This window comes from Chiloscyllium punctatum, chromosome 38 (genome assembly GCF_047496795.1).
Source record: "Chiloscyllium punctatum isolate Juve2018m chromosome 38, sChiPun1.3, whole genome shotgun sequence".
Lineage (NCBI taxonomy): Eukaryota > Metazoa > Chordata > Chondrichthyes > Orectolobiformes > Hemiscylliidae > Chiloscyllium > Chiloscyllium punctatum.
Window position 1 is genome coordinate 41522392 of NC_092776.1, and position 20144 is coordinate 41542535.

At 40.4% G+C, this 20144-nt stretch overlaps 1 protein-coding gene across 2 annotated transcripts in view; it reads left to right on the forward strand.

Annotated features, from left to right (window-relative positions):
- kndc1 (kinase non-catalytic C-lobe domain containing 1) overlaps window positions 1-20144 on the forward strand; it is a 216175-nt gene that overhangs the window by 128800 nt on the left and 67231 nt on the right. For both annotated transcript variants that reach the window (XM_072557681.1, XM_072557680.1), the window contains exons 13-16: window positions 1221-1335; window positions 1428-1593; window positions 2532-3460; window positions 5268-5415. In XM_072557681.1, the coding sequence (XP_072413782.1) occupies window positions 1221-1335; window positions 1428-1593; window positions 2532-3460; window positions 5268-5415 (1358 nt within the window). The remainder of the gene's footprint in view (window positions 1-1220; window positions 1336-1427; window positions 1594-2531; window positions 3461-5267; window positions 5416-20144) is intronic.

A 20144-nucleotide genomic window follows, 5' to 3' on the forward strand; every position in this document is an offset into this window, starting at 1 on the left:
GGGCATCGGGTGATAAGGCTTCGGTGATGAAGGAGACCCAGGAGCTGCATGACCTTGGAGGAGTGGGAGGGGGAGTTAAAAAGTTCGGTGGCAGTCCATCTTCCTTCCCACCTATCCACTCCATCCTCCTCTCCTACCTATCACCTTTACCTCCACCTTCACTGCCTATCGCATTCCCAGCTACCTTCCCCCAGTACTACCCCCCCCTCCCATTTATCTCTCAGCCCCCTTGACCCACAAGCCTCATTCCTGATGAAGAGCTTATGCTCAAAATATCAATTCTCCTGCTCCTCCAATGCTGCCTGACCAGCTGTTCTTTTCTAGCACCACACCCTGCAAACCACTACCTAGGTCTAGTATGGAAAGACCTATCATTCTCTGTCTTGAATATACTCAAAGTATGAGCATTCACAGCTAGAGAGGGGAGCAAATTTGAGTGAACAATTTTTTACCAAATTCAATTCTACCCCTTACTCTGCAGCTGACTCGATGGTCTAGGCTCTCAGCCAGGCCTTTGCACAAGTCCAAAAACAAATTAGAAACTTTTACTCATGTATTATGTAATTTATAATAATGACATCTTCAAGTCCTGCAGGAGTACATTGAATGGTCAATCAAGATGTCCCCACCTGGATGGGGGTTGGAATAGTGAACCTTGGATTCAGAGTAAATGCAATAAAGTTGCCAATTTCCACTTTTGCCAATGTGGTTGGTTGGATGTATAGCCATCAGGTTATTTTCAGGCTATGAGTTCACAGTAGACTGAATTTCTTTTTTGTCAAGTGAAGTTAATGGATTTCATAAAGAGTTTGCAATTCCCTGTCAAATTAACATTCAGTAATCTCCAAGATATATCGACAGTTATTTGGAGAAAGAAATATTTTCACTATAGTTCTGTTTCCTGTTATTCAGATAATAGCTGTGAGTATGATTTTAAAACCATTTTAAAAGTTTATTTAAAATAAGATAAACATAAATATTAAAGGACTCCTTAGCTTTAGCTCGATGTCCTGGAGAAATCCAAAATGTGTTTCTTTCAGAAAGAAGAATGTATAGTGTCTAACTTTGCCTTGAATTAGTCTTTGGCGCCAGTTCTCTATTAATATTTTTCTTGCTCTGGTTTGTATATACAATTTTCTAGAGTCTATGTTCATTCTTTTTGTAAATTTAGTGCTTACAGGTAAAATTATGTGAACTCACAACTGTTCATTTGTTTTTAGAATTACCACAAAAAAGGAACGGATGTCATTGGATTGAATTTCAAAACAAAGAAGCTGGAATTTTCAAATTCTCCATTGGGACATGCAGATTTTGCCCAAGAATCATCTAGACTAGGTACTGATTATTATTAGAATTTTGCACACTTTCATGTTAATTGCCAAAGCATGACCATTGAATTTTCTTTCTTTTTCATTCATTATTTATAGGATTTGTACCTCTTGCTAGTGACAGTAAGCTGACAGCTGTAAAAGGCCCAATTCCTTGTCAGTATTCTGTAAAGGGCAAGTCCCCTTCCAAACTTCCAGAGGCCTTCACTTCCCCAGCCACCCATTTCAAACCTATAATACTCACAGAGCACAAAGAGAAAACAAGGTAATCAAGCATTAATGATATAAGAAAGCAAATCCCCTCTGAGTTTTATAATTTGTGTCCAGGACTGATATTGGGAATTTACAATATTAAAAATATTCAGCAAAAATATGTATTTTTCACATTATATACAAAACATAGTTATTGAATAATCCATTGGTTGCATTTTTAATGGCTCTGAATTTAAAATTGTGTTATTTGGATAATCAGACAAGTACAATAATAATAAAAACATGTCTCTGAATAAAGTTAAGTTTACTGAATGAATGAAAGGTTTCTTTGAACTAACTTCACTCCTCCAAACCAATAAAAGACGCAGCTATTAATTTTACAGCTTACGTGATAGAATTATTTGGGAGTTTTTTTTATGATTTTCAATATCATGTGTTTCTTCATCCTTTGCATGGAATGAAATCATTTATTATGTTTGTCCTCTTGTGCAGCATGTAGTTACATTTTGTTTATGTGTCAAATGTACTATTATTTTTCTAATTTTGTGAAATTATTTTAATTTTGTAAATGGCATTAGGTGGAAATGGTATAATGCATATGATTCTGGTTTTATTTCTGTATATTTCAAGAACATTTTTGTGTTTCACTGGTACATAGTTTAATCAACAGACTTCTACACTGATGAGGTATGTAATATTATCTCCTATAGAAGGACGGTCTCTTTACTCGGTCTTAAAGTAATGGGGTCCAGGGTGGGAGTTGGAGAAAGCAAAGTGAATAATTTCAACATTCCTTTGCAGTTGTCCCATTTTATTTCGAAGTAGTTCAATTTTTCTCCTTTTATTTTCTGGTATTCATCATTTCTGCATGAATTGAGAGTCTAAGCACATGGGATTGAAACATTTACAAGCTATTCAAAATTATTTTCAACATTTTCTGCAGACAAAAGTACTTATCTTTCTAAATTGATGTTTCTCCTATTCCAACAGTGTCAAAGTGTCAAGTAAAACTTCAACAGCCAAACAACTTGTTATAGCTCTGAAACAGGAAAATCAGGAAGCAATGTCCATCGAAAATATTAAAAATGATATCGTTGTGGAAGCATCTGCTGTGAACTGTAAAAGTGTTGAGAGCACCATTCACACACCAGCATCTTTGGTATCTACGTCAGATCAAACTAAAAGCAGCTCAATTTATTCTGCCAACCATTCTCCCATGGTTAAAAGCAAAGCAAATCTAGCACAAACAATGTGTTTGCAGTACCAGAAAGCAAATTGTAACTCTGATTCTTCAGCTGTTTCCACTTTTCCAACAAACGATGAACTTCAGAACTCCAAAATGGAGACACTAACTTCACCACCTGGTCAATCAATTGTGCCAGAACAGCTATCAGTTCTGCCTAACACTTCTGGATATGAGTTGAATAGACTCTTCTCAGAATCTACAGTACTTTCAAACAGGGACTCTGGCAGAAGCAGAGGGAATTCTTCAAATTATATTGGATCACAGTTGCAGAACCTGCCCAATTCTACACTTGATGGCCATAAGGATCAAAAGCCTGAGATGAAAAAGGACACTCTATCAGAGCCTTCCAATAACAGTTCTAGTGAATTTGTTGAATTTGACTGTGTTGCCTTAGAGGCACCACTCTCTGAGGGATGTGTTTTTGCGCAGGAGTCATTGGATACTGAATATGAAATAAAACCATTCACCGCTGTTCCAAACATTGCTGCGGAAATTTCAGAAAATGTCCACTTACCTTCTGCATGCATCTCATCATGTTGTCATGACAATCTAGTGGCAATAAATTCATCAAGCCCAGAGCCTGTCAGTCTTTTGCAGAAAGCAGTTCAGCTCATTAAAGAAGAGTTTGCATTTGATGGTTACTTAGAGAATGGTGAAGAAGCCCATGTCATGGGTAGATGATCTTTATTTTAACATAGAAATTATTTTATAAATAATTATATAAATAGAGCAAAATGATAATATTTTTTACCATCAGTTTTAATTTCAGTAATTTTTTTTTGAACAATTGGTTTAGTTTTATTGAACATCTTAAAATCATGGCTAAAGCATTGGTTTGTTTTAGCCCTGATTTTAAACTCAACCCAGTGGCACATAAGATGCAGGTACTGACATCAAATGATGTTTGGAGGGTTTGCACTTAATTTTCATGCACCATCATTTTAATCAATAATGTTTTGGGTGCTGGAATACTGTTCTTCCAGATAGGTGCATGGGGGCCTATTTAATGTGCTAAGGTTGTGGCAGATATTGTGATTGGTATTATATTTTACAAGTAAAAATTGTGGGCTATCCACACAGTGCCAAATCCTATCAGTGAACCATGTCAACAGAATAATCATGGGGAGTTTTTACAAGGAAAAAACACTGAAGATTTCTTGTCAACTGGAAAGAACAGTAGGCCTCCCGCAGGGTCTTTAAAGATGTTTGGGCCTTTTTAGACCTAACCCTTCCCCCTCACTCTCACCAGTAGCAGAAAAGTTAGAGCTAATACCTGTTAGAAGCTCTTCCCAACATGGCAGCTGCCATAGACTCTCCCCTCCAGTCCCTGGTATTGCCTCCTGCCTGATTTCCTCTTCCCTCTCACTCTTACTCTACTCTATCAAAAGACAATGCTGACATGTTTATTTGAATGAGGCCTTGGTAGGCCTGGCCTCAAACTTGGGAGTCAAGTTAATGTGAAAACATTGAGTGCTATTAACACAGATTGCTGTCTTTCATTAGCAATAATAATAGATCAAAGTGAAATTTCTGAATCAGGAATGAACATGGAATTGTTTTCACCTTATATATCTGGGTAATTATAATTGAAATTAATTGTTTTGTTTGTGATAGGTGCATACTCTGTAAAACAGAAGTGCTGTTTGGAACAGGATATGATCCGTTCTCAATTTCAATGCCTTTTCAGTATACAGCATGGGTTTTCCCAAAGCATGACTTGCCAGTCATAAAAGTGAGATATGGCACCTGGCAAACATTTTTAAATTCCATTTTACAAATGTAACTGAATTAATTTTTGACTGTTGAAAGTCTGTAACATCACAGGTGTTCTGCCTTGACACCATTAAGTGCATCATCTAGATTGCACGTGCTCCCATTTGGTGATTAGCTCAGTTCTTATTGCTTATGGCTTTTGAACTCAATGTTGTAGAGTGTACCATGTTCACTATCTGTTCTGGTGATACTATTTTCCTCATGATTTTATGTCCTACTTACCCCAATAAACTCCTCCATGTCCTTCCATAGAATTCTGCTGTATCAACTGTGCAGGTGATGAAGAGAGAAGTTCAATTTCAGTGTGTTTTTTCATTCATGGCTCATTTTATTTTTGGTTCATTTAAAATAATTTGACTAATCCTCTGAGTCTTTTTAAATCAAACAAAAAATTTCCATTCAGAAATAAATGAAATCTGTGTTTTGATCAATATTATTCTTGTTTGAAAGGTCTTATTTTGTACAGTAATTGTGTAAAAGAGAAAAAAATACAGTATTTGAACCATCATCATCCATCTGAACTGTTAGTGTCGCATGATGCATTTGTACTCGCTAGAGACAAATCTAAAAATTGTCTTAGCTAATACTGATTCAGATCTCTTAGGACCAGTTATGAATTGCAATCTTAATTTTAAAAACTTTAGCTTAATGAAAGCTAACAGTACATTGTTATAATTGATTTTAGACTTTTGATTTCTTTTCATAAGGTGAGTACATCTTATCCTTGAAAAGTCTTAAATTCAGTACATTCACTAGTGCTATATCGGAGAAGTTTTGTGACCTCTACTGGGATGACAAACTACTGGAACATCTGTATGAGGTAGTTAATGGGAATCCTCCACATCCTGCATCACTGTAAGTATCCATTACTTTTGTCTTTTTTTTAGAAAATCTGCACAAATGTCCTGGACAATCCTTGAATGTCGAAGTCTGTGAGTTGCGAGCAGACTTGTCTCTTCTACAGGACTCAGCATCGGAACTCTCTAGAGTTCACAGAGTCAGGAGAAGGAAGCTGCAGAAGCAGCCATTGGAGACACATTCGATGTGGCCCCTCCTCTGCTATAAACCTTGGCAACATTGTACCTGTCTTGTCTCAGGAGAGGTGTCGGGTCCTCACTTATTCTTGTACAGGAGAAATGGGCCTTCATCAGTTGTTTCCTTCATCATTCAGGATCCAATTTGACCTTGATTGCAAACCCCTTTTGGCTAGATATATCTGCTAAAAGTGGGACTGCCTCCACCAATCACACTTTGAGGCCTGGATTCAGGACCTCATAAATAAGGGAGTCACCAGATTCCTTTATGCCATGGACTGTAGAGGTGCACAGAAGGAGTGAGAGGGAAGAGAAAATCAGGCAGGAGTGAGAGGGAAGAGGAAATCCCAACTCAGAGATTTGAACTTGTGGATTGTAGTTATCTCAGAGAATCCCCACTGGAGTTATAACATCCACAAAATTTCCAGATTCCCTTTCTGTACAAATACACATGTAAAGTTGCCTCAAAGTCTAATACATTCAAAATTCATCATGAACACATGAACTTAGAAATTCAACTCAGTTCCTATTTTTCACATGGCCAACCCTCCACTGAACCTCCAATAGGATGAACGGGTTGCACAGATCTATTATGAAACAGGGTCCACTTGCTGTCATATTGATAAATCTCAAGACATCTGTGTGCAGTGTCCATCCTGAAGTTGTTGTCCCTTTACTTATGCAAGCAAGAGTCACAGCATTTGTTTAAGGGTCCCATGGTGAGCTTGATTTGTCCTGAGATGACCAGCACCACTACTGGCTTAACTCAGCAAAACCAGAAAGCCTGTATGCAGCCCAACAGGGAGACATGAAGGGGACGTTTTACAGACTCCAGACAAAAAAAAAGAGAAGGTTAAACTCTATGTGGATTGGGAGAAGCATAACAGACATGTGACATCGAGCAGAGAGGAACTGTCTAATATCAGTTTAGAATTGTTATATTTAATTTGTAAACAATTATCATTGCCTTTATTTTCTAGTCAATTCAAATCAGTAATTTATTTAATAATACGTTTTTCTCTATTAACTCACCTTTGCTTAAAATACTGACTTGTCGACTATTTGTATAATGTCATGAAGAGCTTTCATGTTGTTGTTTGAAAGATCAATAGTACTGAAATTGCATGTGTTGTGATCCTATCAGGCAAGGTACTGTTGAATGCAGTGAAATTATGATTGATTAAAACTTTCTTCAGAGGAAAATTTGTTACACTGCAACCATATATTATAACTATTAAAACATCACATACTGAAATGGAAATATTTAGCATTTCAGAAGGAACTTTAAAGGATTACTGTCTTCAATGCATTAGATTTCCTACTTTACAAGAGTGGGCAGACATCAAGCATACTTAAGAAGGCTGTAAAGCATTTGAAGTGCCCTGAGATTATGAAAGGCATTATATAAATACAAATCTAGCTTTCAACTCTGTCACTAACTTATCCTATAACCTGGGCAAACAGTAAACCATTTCATTTGAAAAAATAAAATCATTTGCAAGATTTGCCATGCGATCACAGCTATATAAATACAAATCTTGCTTTCAACTTTCTGTCACTAACCTATCCGATAACCTAGACAAACAATGAACTATTTCATTTGATGAAATAAAATTGTTTGCAAGAGTTGCCATGTGATCACAGAATCACAGGAGTATTACAGTGCAGCAGGAGTGTAATTTGGCCCATCGTGCCTGCCCTAGCTCATTAAATGAACATCATTACCTTGTGCCAATCTCTTGTTTTCTCCCCCATATTCTTGCATATTACTTTTATCCAAAAAAAAAATTAGGCAATGCCCTCTTGAATGCCTCAATTGAATCTGCACCACCCTCCCCCACAATATTTCCAGGTAGTGCATTCCATATCCGAAACATTTGCGATATGAAAACATTTTTCCTCACATCATTCTTGCTTCTTTTGCATATCACTTTAAATCTGTGTCTTTTTATTCTTTTTCCTTTCCTGAATGGGAACAGTTTCTCCTGATCTACTCTATCCAGTCCACTCATGATTTTGAAAACCTCTATCTTATATGCTCTTAACTACCTCCTCTTCAAGGAGTACATGCCTAACCTCTTCAATCTGTCCTCCTGGCTGAAGTTCCTCAACCATGGAACCGTTCTTCTGCAATCTCTCCAATCCATTTGCATCTTTCCTATAAAGTGGCACCCAGAACTGTACACAATACTCCAGCTAAAATCAAATAGGTGGCTTATACAAGTTCAATGTTATTTCCCTGTTTTTGTAATCCATGCTCCTGTAATTAAAGTCAAGGATGCTATATGCTTTACTTACTCTGCCTACCCTGTTACTTTCAATGATCTGTGCGCATATGCACCTGGCTTCCTCAGATCCTCAACCCCTCTTAGAATTTGACCCCCCCCCCCATTTTATATTCCCTTTCAAAGTTCTTCCTCCTAAAATGCATTATGTTCCACTTCACTGCATTGAAACTGATCTGCCCTTTATCTGCCCATTCCACCAACATGCCTATGCCCTTCTAGATGTTTGCATTGTCCTTCACACAGTTTGCAATTATTCCAAGCTTTGTTGTCATCTGAAAGTTTTGAAATTGTCCTCTGCACACCAAAACTAGATCATTGACATATTTCAGGAAAAACAAAGGTCCCAATATCAACTCCTGGGGATCTCCACTACAAATCCTCCTCCATCCCAAAAAATATCCATTGACCATTGCTCTCTGTTCCTATTACTCAGCCAATTCTGTTTCCACGATACTATTGACTTTGTTATTCCAAACTCACTAAAGTTCTTCACAAGTCTGTTGTGTGACAATATATCAAACACCTTCTGAAAGTCCATATGTACCACATCAACAACATTACCCTCATCACACTTTCTGTTACCTCTTCGAAAAACTCCAGCATGTTAGGTCGCATGAATTTCTGTAAGGGAAATCATGTTTGACTCTTTCAATCCAGATATGATTGGTTCGAGAAGCTTCCCTTCCACTAATGCTAACTGACTGGTCTATAATTGCTGTATTTATCCTTATGTCATTTCTTGAACAAAGTTGTAATGTTTACAATTTCTAATCTTCTGGCACCTTCCCTGAGTCTAGGGGAGACCTGAGACATTGTGGGCAGTACTTCTGCAAGTTCAACTCTCACTTCCTTCAAAACCCTTGGATGCGTCTCATTTGGTCCCAGTACTTTATAAAATTTAAGCATTAACAGTCTGTCCAAGACTTCCTTCTTATTATTAATTTTGAACTCTCTAATGCCTGAGGCCCCTCCCCTGTAATCTCCTCTTTGGTGAGACTGGTGCAAAGTATTCATGTAATACTTCAACCATGCTCCCTGCCTCCAAATATAAATCCTGTTTTTGGTCCCAAATCAGCCCTAACTTCTCTTTTTATCAACCTTTTACTCATTTGGCCATAGTCAGCGTTGGGGTACTTCATTATGTTGACTGCCAGTCTCTTCTCATAATTCCTGTTTACTTTTCTTCTTTGCTTTCTCATCTTGCCTCTGAACCTTCGGTATTCCTCTTGGTTCTCAAATTTTATTTTCTACTTACACTTGTCATAAACACACTTTTTCCTCATAATCTTAATTTTGGTTCCCTTTGTCATCCAGGGAGCTCTGGATTTGTTTATTCTACTTTTCTCATTTGAGGAAATATACTTTGACTGTGCCTAAACTATCTCCTCTTTGAAAGTAGCCATTTTTCATGCTCATCTATCATTCCAGTCAGTCCTGTTCTTGCCCTATTGAACTATGCCGACAATTGATTTTCTCGCTGTGGATTGTTGCATGTCATTCTCTGATCACTGTGATTTTAACGTTCCCCATCTAATTCCAAAAGTACGGTCATTTTATTTTCAGAACTATAAAGGAAGGAGGACAGGACCTCTTGACGTTTGCATTTGGTAAATTGCAGATCATTTTTCAGCATTACTCTGATAGCAAAACAGCTGATGGTAGGGACTAATAAACTTCATAAAATTAAATACTTTAAATATTACAAAGTAAATATTTGAGAGCAAATACCACTCCTTGTACGTCCCTCACATCACATTAAGGTACATTCCACCTAGGCCTCTCTTTATCTTTATGTCAATTTCCCTCCATAAAAACTAAATCTTCAATATTGCTTTTGGCCATCTGTGCTAACCTTTCTTCCTCATTTCTCAATCTCCAATGCTTTTGTGCAGCAAGTTGGATATTGTAATTATGTTGCTGGTGTTCAGTATGTGTGCATTTTTTAAAATGATGACAAATAGACGAGAGTTTGAAAAAATCATCTGAAAAATTTATTTCAGTGGTAACATTGGTGTGCTTAAAATGTCATAGCCAATGCCCGTATCCATGTTTTTGGAGAATCTTATGGAGCATCAGTTTAGTATTCATGCAGTTACATGTTTAAAAATGCAGCAGCATCCAGTTTAGTTGCCATGAGAACACAAGTGTATCCTAGGCAACCTAGGTTAAATAAATTGTCAGAGAAAATGGGAGAACGAGTGTACCAATTTGTGTAGTGTTCTAAATTAAGCATTTAACTATTCAATTAATGTCAATATTAAGGCTTCTAATTAGTTTAACATTTTTAATGTTTATTGGGAACCAATTCTCCATCTAAATTCATAAGATTATCCAAAAGATATACGTTTTTAAAATCAATTAAGTAGAACATCATAGACCACATCTAATTTCACTGGATCTGCATACAGTTGTTACTTTGATAAATTTTTATGCTAAGTTGGTGGTTAGGTTTCACTAAACTGTTACAAGTCAAATAATTTGTTTAAAGTTATAGATATATTTTATGAAAGCCATAATTATTTTCTGGAAATACCTCAAAAGCTTTTTCCTACAACTTCAAAAGTAAATATTCAAAAGGCGACTGTAGAACATTTTGAAATTTGTATTCTACAAACAAAATCTATTGTAAAACAATAGTCCCAATCAAATGATATACTGGAACCCTCATAAGAAATTTCTGCTCTTAAATATAGAATTGAACAGTAGTAAAGAGGACTGAAAATCCATGATGTGAGCATAGATTTCAATGTGACTGAGGGAGAAATTTATTTGGAAAAGCATGTATGCTGAACCCAAATCTGGCACAGAGATGGGTGAATTCAGCTTATGCAGATAAGAACAAAGAATAATACAGCACTTAAGTGTAAGTATTATATTTAGAAAGGAAAAGTTGGTGGTATAGGACAGAGGATACTGATCAACCATGTTCCAATGCATAGTAGATTGGATTGAGGGCTGAATGGCCTATTCTGTTTGTGTATTTATGCTGCCCTGGGATAATGTTGAAATCGTTAAAGATGCTAGCAACATCCAGGAATGCTATTAAGTTACCAGTATTAGGTATAACTTGCTCAATGAATGCCGAGTAGTAATCAACAGAGCCACTAGAATGCTGAACTGCATAGTCAGACTAAGAGATATAAATTATAGAATTTGATCATCATACTGTGTCACTCTTTGAGTGCACATTATGGCTACCCATCTGAATTTGAGCCAGTTATTTCACTCTCCTTTATTGTATTATTTTTAGCCCATCTCAGACCATTATGTCTCTCTTCTGCTTGTTATTGTTTATGTTTCCTTTCATTCAGTTTCTCTCTCCTTCTGCTCCCCATTTCAGGCTTAAAATGCCTGCGCCCTTCATTCTGTACCTATTTTGGCAGTCTCCAAAGAACCCTTCAAGGCAACCATCATTGCCTTTTTAACGGTAACCCCATTTGCCCATCTTCCTTTCTGCCAAGCCCTCCTACTTAACAAGCTCTCCCCAGCAACTTATTGTGTTACTTTTTTGCATTCTGCTAGTGAACCATTCACTCTGTCCTGTGTGCTTCCTGCCTGTTGGTCTGTTCACTCATCATTGCCATCCATCGTCTTTCTTGTTGATGTGGAGGTGCCGGTGTTGGACTGGGGTGTTAAAATTAAAAATCACACAACACCGGACGATAACCTGTGATTTTTAACTTTCTTGCTAGTGATTGCATTGAAATTTTGGCTTTTGATTGAAACTTACATGATATGTAGCAATATCCCTTATCCAGTCTAATCTGAGTCTGTATCTAAATTAATTCTCATCTTTGATGAAATCAATCTCTGTCTCATTTTTGCTTTCCTACACTTCTCTGTGACCCTCCACTCCCAAAATCTCTCCCTTCAGATAAACTTTCTTGCTGGTATTCTTGGTCACCCATGACCATTCTGCCTTCAGCATCTCCTTTCTCCTCTGGTCTCAATCATTGACAAGGCCATTTGTAACCAGGTCTTTTATCCTTCACCAGTACTTGCGTCAACATACTGCCTTCCATCCAACTTCCCCCTGGCATCCCATCTTGGGAAATATTCTGCGATAGGGAGACAAAAGAAAAGTAGTGCATCATAAGACCATAAGACATAGGAGTGGAAGTAAGGCCATTCGGCCCATCGAGTCCACTCCGCCATTCAATCATGGCTGATGCGCATTTCAGCTCCACTTGCCAGCGTTCTCCCCGTAGCCCTTAATTCCTCTAGACAACAAGAACCTATCAATCTCGGCCTTGAAGACATTTAGCGTCCCGGCTTCCACTGCACTCCGTGGCAATGAATTCCACAGGCCCACCACTCTCTGGCTGAAGAAATGTCTCCGCATTTCCGTTCTGAAATGACCCCCTCTAATTCTAAGGCTGTGTCCACGGGTCCTAGTCTCCTCGCCTAACAGAAACAATTTTCTAGCATCCACCTTTTCAAAGCCATGTATTATTTTGTATCATCATCATTATTTTGTATTATCATCAGCATCAGCACAAAACAGACAATACTAACTTAGCTATCTGCTTTATACTGAGCCAGAAGTTCAGACTGAAACTGGTGCCGAATGCTTAATTTGCATCTGCCAAAGACAAATTTCACTAAATTGTCTTTTTTTTTGTCATTCTCTGGCAATGACACTTCGGGCAAACCTTTCCCATTTCTAATTATCATGTTTCTGGCGTTTATGCCTCTGATGCCATATTTAAAGCCCAGCTGCCCACCAGTTTAGATGCTGCAAACCAGTAAAAAGCCTTCTCACTGGTGGTACTCAAGCGGCAACATTCAACAAACAGCCCTAAGGAAAGGAAAGCTTGTTCCCCACTTCATTGGCACTTGCGTCCCATATGAAGCGGAGGAAGATGAGTGATCTTCTGCATTTGTAAGAGTGTGTGCCACCGTCTCCTCTTAGCCAACTCACACTCAGTGGACAATCCCTCACCAGCTCTGGCTCTGCACACTGCACATCTCACCGAGGCTCATGAATGGCGAGAGTTAGTTCCATGCATTATATCCATTCAATGACTCTCACATCCTTATCCTCTCAAATACCTAGCCCTTTCCATCCATTGCATCACCAACTCATTCGCTGGAGAGACTCACCACTCATTGTGTTTTGTGGGGTAGGGTTGGTCACTCCCCGTGAGACTGGAGCTATCCAAAGGAGAGCCTGGCTGCTCGTGTGGGAATGCAGACACCTCTATGGGCCAACCAACCCTGTAAGCTTCATTATACTGTGTTGCACTGCTCTCCTGTTAATGCAGTGCAAACTCATTTCTAACCTGCACAAGCTTTTATCCCTTTTATAAAACAAAATTTGTTCTGCCTTTTGCGCAGGTACCTAGCGTACCTCCACAGTGAGGTCGGCTCCACCTGCACTCGAGGGGAGAATGCCCCTGAACCCTCAGAAGGATACTCTGATGAGGCTCCCACTTCAGCCTGCACCTGCTCAGAGACTTGCACCTCCGAGAGTTCTCTTTGCAATTTGGACCTGGGAGCACAATCTGATGAGCACGTCACTGATTTGACTCTGCAGAGAGTGGAGGAAGAAACTCCAAGGATTGCTAGGGACCAGCCACCTCTTTCAGCCCCGGCAGAAGTCAAGCCCCTGTTCCCAGTCATTAATGAATTGGTTGAACTGCACAGACAGGCACAGGAAGGTCAGGCAGGTTAATCAAAGACCATCAGTAAGCTGCTTTGAGGAATCCACATTCTGTGCTGGCTCCAGCATATGTGGCATCTGGCTGTCGGCACAGATAGGGGTGCCGACCACCACGGAGGCACTCAGTGTCTGCTGCATCTGCACACAGACCTGCACTGCATTGCTGTAGTTGTGAGTGATCAGCATCAGTGGCCAGGCTGGAGGTGCCCCTTCTTCTCAGGGAGACAGCGTGGTGCCAGCAAGCACCCATACAGAGGAAGAGTGACACTCGGGCACTCTCAGAGCTTCTTCTCAGTACACTGCAGAGCTGAAAGGTGTGGTGCTGGAAAAGCACAGCTGCTCAGACAGTATCTGAGGAGCAGGAGAGTCAATGTTTCGAGCATAAACTCTTCATCAGGAATATCTGAAGGGCTTATGCTCGAAGCATTGACTCTCCTGTTCCTCAGGGTGGCATGGTGGCTCAGTGATTAGCATTGCTGCCTCACAGCGTCAGGGACCCAGGTTCAATTCCCACTCGGGCAACTGTCTGTGTGGAGTTCGCACACTCTCCCTGTGTCTGCGTCCTCCGGGTGCTCCGGTTTCCTCCCACAATCCAAAAATGTGCAGGTCAGGTAAATTGGCTATATTAAATTACCCATAGTGTTAGGTCCATTAGTCAGGGGTAATTATAGGGAGTAGAGGAATGGGTCTGGGTGGGTTACTCTTCGGAGGGTCATTGTGGACTTGTTGGGTCGAAAGGCCTATTTCCATACTATAGGGAATCTAATCTAATCTAACCTCCAGCATCTGCAGTCAACACTTTCTCCCACTTCCACTCCAAAGCTGCCCATTCCCCCTCGTCCCCCTCACCTGGGATCCCAAAACCTGCAAAACCAACAAAGGTGAGCTTGTACTTGGGCGAGAGACTTTCTGTACTCCTGGGCCCCCTCAAACCAAAAATACCTGAGAACAGTTGCCCATCCCTTCCAGGCCAACAAGACCAGACACAGAACAGGCTCTCTCCACCCCACCTGTGGAATTTAGGACTGCACCAGTATGATCAAGTGTGTGGATGAGGAAAGTTCAATTGATGCAGAATATATGGAATTTAGCAAAGGTTTTGACAAGGTCCCATGTGGGAGACTGAGAAGGTTAAAGCACATAGATTTACGGGAAACCTGGTGAGATGGATCAGAAACTGGCTAAGTAATAGAACACAGAATTGGAGTGACTGGAGGCTGGTGTCCCAGCGGTGTACCACAAGGATTGGTACTCGGATCCTTATTGTTTGTTATATACATAAATTATATCAATGAAAGTGTGGGGTGAATGCTAAGCAAATTTGCAGATGACCACAAGATTGGTAGAGTGGTTAGTAGTGAAGAGGATGGTTGTAGGATACAGGAACATAATGGAGAGTTTGTCAGATGGACCGAACAGTTGCAGATGGTTTTTAACCCTGATAAATGTGAGGTGATGCACTTTGGAAAAAGAAACAGAATGAATGGCTAGCTTAGAGGAACAGGGAAATCTTGGGGTAATTATTCACAGATCACTGAAATTGTCAGAGCACATGAATAGGACAGTTAACAAGGCATGTGGGACACTTGCTTTCATACGTCATGGCATAGAATGTAAGAGCAAGGAGGTAATGTTGGAGTTGTACAGAGCATTGGTCAGCCTATGACTGGAGTATTGTGTGCAGTTGTGGTCACCTCTCTACAGGAAGGATGTGATTGCGTTAGTGGAGGTACAGAGGAGGTTCACCAGGATGATGCCTAGGATGGAGAAATTGAGGTATAAGATAGGCTTGGATTGCTGTCTTTAGACCAGCAAAAACTAAGGGAAGGACATGATTGAGGCGTATAAGATTATGAGGGGCATGGACAGGTGAATAGATAGCAGCTGCCCCCCATTGGTTGAGGGGTCAATCATGAGAGGGCATAGTTATAGGGTAAGGGGCAGGAGATTCGGGGGGATTTGAGAGAAAGCCTTTTTAATCCAGCAGATTGAGGTAATCTGGACGCTGGCAATCTTGCAACCTTTAAACAAACATTTGGATGAGTGCTTCAAATATCACAACATTCAAAGATATTGCACAAGTACAAGATATTGGGATTAGTACATTTTTAGTGGTAGTTCTGTTGGTGCAGACTTAATAAACTAAAGGGCCTTTTCTGTGCTGCATGAATCTATGAACCGAGACAAAGCAGGAGGCAGAGGAAGAAGAAAATTTACTGAGTCACATTGAGTCAGTAACTTTTCACTTTTAGAACTATATATTCACTTAAATGCTTAAAACATCTGCTGCAGTGTAAGTTTTACTGTTGAACTCAGTTACGTCACACCCATGTGAGAGATGAACAACCTCTTCAGACATTCAAAGGATGAAAGAAGTTTTAATAGCCAGCTGCTGTTCACCTCCAACAAACAACTGACTCCTTGACCACAGGTAGCTTGAGCAATGACATTGAAGACTGTAGCTGAAAATGTGGTGCTGGAAAAGCGCAGCAGGTCAGGCAGCATCCAAGGAGCAGGAGAATTGATGTTTCAGGCATGAACCCTTCTTCAGCACCTGCCATTGAAGACTGTAGTCAAGGCATTTGATTTTAATGTGGACAATAGTGGAGCTTAACACAATGTGCAGGGAATATGCTAGGGCCTGACCTGTGCAAATCATCCCATTCCTTGTGTCCCAGCAGCCACCCTTGTATTGGAGACAGGAACCTGAGAGCTCCCTAGTGTATAAGGGTCATGACGGCTGTCAGGATATTTGGTGCAGACGTCCAGATTTAGCCAATGATGGTCACATAAGGTTTGAACCTTGATGGAGTGGATGCCTTTTCTGTCAAGAGAATTTGGAGATTGGTGAAAAGTTGCTTTAAAAGCAATGTGAGTGGATGTGGGGGAAACATATGAAGAGCTATGTTGTGGTAAAAATGGCATCAGAAACATCCCAGATTATTTATGGTTCAAGGATTGGGAGATGGTGCATAGGTTTTCAGCTGCACTTTTAAATGATTCAGTGAAGCATTGAATCTGATGACCACCAGGATGGGATTGTCACCTAGGCCTTCTGAGAACAAGTCCTCCTCCAGAAAATGACTCAGTTTGGAAATGATAGACCAGGACATCATCAATCAGTAACTGAAGCTGAACAAAATGACAGCAAGTCTTATACATGCAGAGTTTCACCATATCTTCAGCTGATGCTTGTCCCTCTGGAGACTGTGCAGTTTGTTCTTGCTGATTAATGTCACAATCACTGTCTGTTTCTACATTGGGAATAGCACCAAGGTCACAATAATTCCTGTATCAATGTTCTTCATGTGAGCTCCATGAGCAGACAATCTGTGGGGTTTATCCGAATGTTGAAATGATTTTACTTACCTCTTAAGTCCATCACAGTGAAGTTATGCCCTCACACAGTGTGGTAGAAAGACTTCACAAGGAGATCATTGTCAATTTCCATTCGGAGCTCAAGGTATGTGACCTTATCCAATTTTATGTGAGATAACCAAAGTTTTCATGCTGCATTGAGTGTAGAATTCAGCTAGTAATCTACTGCGATTTCCCTCCCCAAAAAGAAAAAGCTCCCTTCCACATCACACTCCATGTTCTTGTCCAATTGCCATTTGTTGTCTGAATCTGACAGCACCAATGCATCATTTTCCAGATCTTGCTGCAGAAATTGGTTGTGATATCAGAAGTTCAGGTTTGACTTTTAAGTGCCTTGTTCTCATTGCAGTTGTTTAGTTGACAAGATAAGGAGGTGATTAGTGAGCACGATATCATAGTTACAGTTACTTGGGGCCATAATTCTTCATTAACATTCTTCACCAGTGAATGACCTGCTGATGAAGGGCAAATTGAAGTCAGATGGGTGGCATTACTGAATCAGTGGAAGCATGATTCCTGCAATTTCAAAGTTTTACTTACCCCGAAGGAAAAATGAGTAATTTACTCGATCCAGTTTGCTTGTGGTGTTAGCCATTCTGTCTAGTTATTGCATTGTTGACTTTCTATCCAACAGGACAATATTCCACCCGAGTTCTGTTTGTCATTTTTGCAGGCTCTGCTTGTGACACACAGATTACCCCATTCATTTTATTCTCTTTTGTGTTGCTTTTCCTGTGGCATCTATGACCTTTCAATCTCTCCCCATTTCCATTGAGCCCCATTTCATAACTGCCACTGTCCCCACTTTACCCCAGCCTCTATGACTTCGGAAATTTCCATGTGCCCTTGTTGACTATGGCCTCTGTCCACGTGGAGTCCTGAAATACTGTACCTGTTCTGACCCCGACTTTCAGAGCTCCTAGCCCCCTCCTACTCACTATGAGGTCCCACCTTTTTTGCCTCTTTTTGCCTCATCACTGTCACCAGTCTTTGAGCTTTCCAGGAAATGAAGCCTGTCTGATTTCTCGGGATTTCATGTACTGTCACTTGATAACCCCTTGATAATTATTGACCAATTCCCCAGGATGGGACCATGGCCCACTGCCAGACTGACCTGGCAGAACTGTCCTAACTGACCATGGCCACCTCCCCATCAGACTGCTGCCTCAATAGCACTCCACCCAATGTACCAGGACAGAATGTGGTCCAGTCCCCAGACTGCAAGGTCACAGATCTTCAGACTCTAGTCATACTAAAACCTGACTAACCATGGTCAGCACCTTGACTGTCTGTGTTGCACTCCCTGTGTCTGACCTTAGTCCCCTTCTTCCTATTAAAAACTGCTTGGCCCTGACATTCACATCAGGCCATATACTTGAAGCACTTGCCTTGCTTGTCACGTAAACCACTTGCTGCCAGTGTGAAGTAACTTTAGCACAGTGACACATGCAAAATGTGTCTCCCCACCGGATCTGATCACTAGATTGACTATTCAGTTATACCCTCCATCAGAAGCTGCCCACCTCTCCCTCTGCACCAAAGAGTAATGCCAGTCAGAGAGGCTGATGGCTTGTCAATGGGAACTAAAGATGCTGCATACTAATAAAGCAAGGGAATCCACAGAGAGGCTGGTATCCTCCAACTAAGAAATAGAGTGAGGCCTACGAAAGCAATCTAAGAGTCTTTCAGTGCATTTTATGCAGATGCATGAGATGCATATGTGTCCCTGCAGGTAAAGCAACCTGTCAGAAACATGAAAATCATAGGCATCTCTGCTTTCCAAAGTGTTAAAGGGCTAGAGTGGTGTGGAAATTGGTCTGAGAGCAGGCATGTTGATATGCTGGGACTGGTTGCTGATCCCAACTAGCGCATTCAAAGCATCAAGGAGGACAGTGGCTATGGAATATACAAGGAGGTTGTGAAGAAATAGTTGCATGTTGTTTGGGACAAGCGTTCAGACAGCTGCAGTCACCAGGAACCCGTTCCGATATACATGCTGGAAGTTTGTACCATCTGGTTTCTCTGTGAAAGACAAGAGAATTACAAGTGACACACAAATAAGGTGAGCTGGGGATTTAATGAGACACAAATGTATAGAAGTAAGGTAGTCACAACTCGACAATGAGATTCTGAAATTGCCATTCATGTTTCATGGAGAAAACCTGGAAAGGGTAAAGATTAAGATTAAGATTGAGAATCTGATTTTCTCATTTTTACTGTCGTTGCTCACCATTACTCTCTCCACACCAGGGAGGGGAGAACCCCACCCTTATTGACAAGGTCTCTTTTAAAAATAACAGTATAAATGTTGCCATATGCTTTTATTAGATTTCATTTCATTCAAAAATGATACCATAGAGCATTAACAGAGGTAAAGAAGATATTGTCTTAGTACAGCTGAGAGGTGGATCCCAGGAAAGACTCTACACAACCAAATTCAGGTTTAGGATGAAGAGGAAGAGAGCATTTGTAAGACAAAATACACTTTAAAAAATTACTTTTGACATGAAGCTGGAAATAAAATAGAAAATGTTATTGACATGTAGAAATAACATTGAAATAACAGAAACCTTTCTGCATGTTTTTCCATCTCTAATTCACTCCTTAAAAGCACTTTGGTCAGAACATATAGGATAGCAGAGATAACTGAGTTTATTGGATTGTATCTTGCGTTGGTGAAGTGCAAGTTGTGTCAGATTTTTTTCAGAGGGCTTCTCACCAGGACCCCAGTGAAATTTCTTGCTTTTTCTTTCCAATTTGCCTCATTAACTATCCACCCAATTGCTGTGGCAATCCTCACATCCAATTCTAGCCCCATCTCACCACTTGCCATTCCCAGAACAGCTCAGTAATCGGCAGATATTTTTCGGAAGACTGTCAGCCATTGCACCTGTTCCTGCCTTTGAAGGATCACTGCATACCCAGTTTGTGTTGGCATACTGTTGTTGCCCCTCGCTGGCAGAGCAATGGCACAGCAACCAAAAGGCCAGGCAGCTCAAGCACGTAACATGGCACATGGATGACATTCCCTTGTACATCAACCCCATTCTCTCACCCTAGTCAGTTTTCAACCTCCAGATCACTTTAGCTTAGTAGGCTGGACAGCTGGCTTGCAAAGCAGAGGGATGCCAGCAGTAAGGGTTCAATTCCTGTACTGGCTGAGGTTACCATGAAGGACTCTCCTCCTCTACCTGCTCCCTCACCTGAGGTGTGTGACCATCA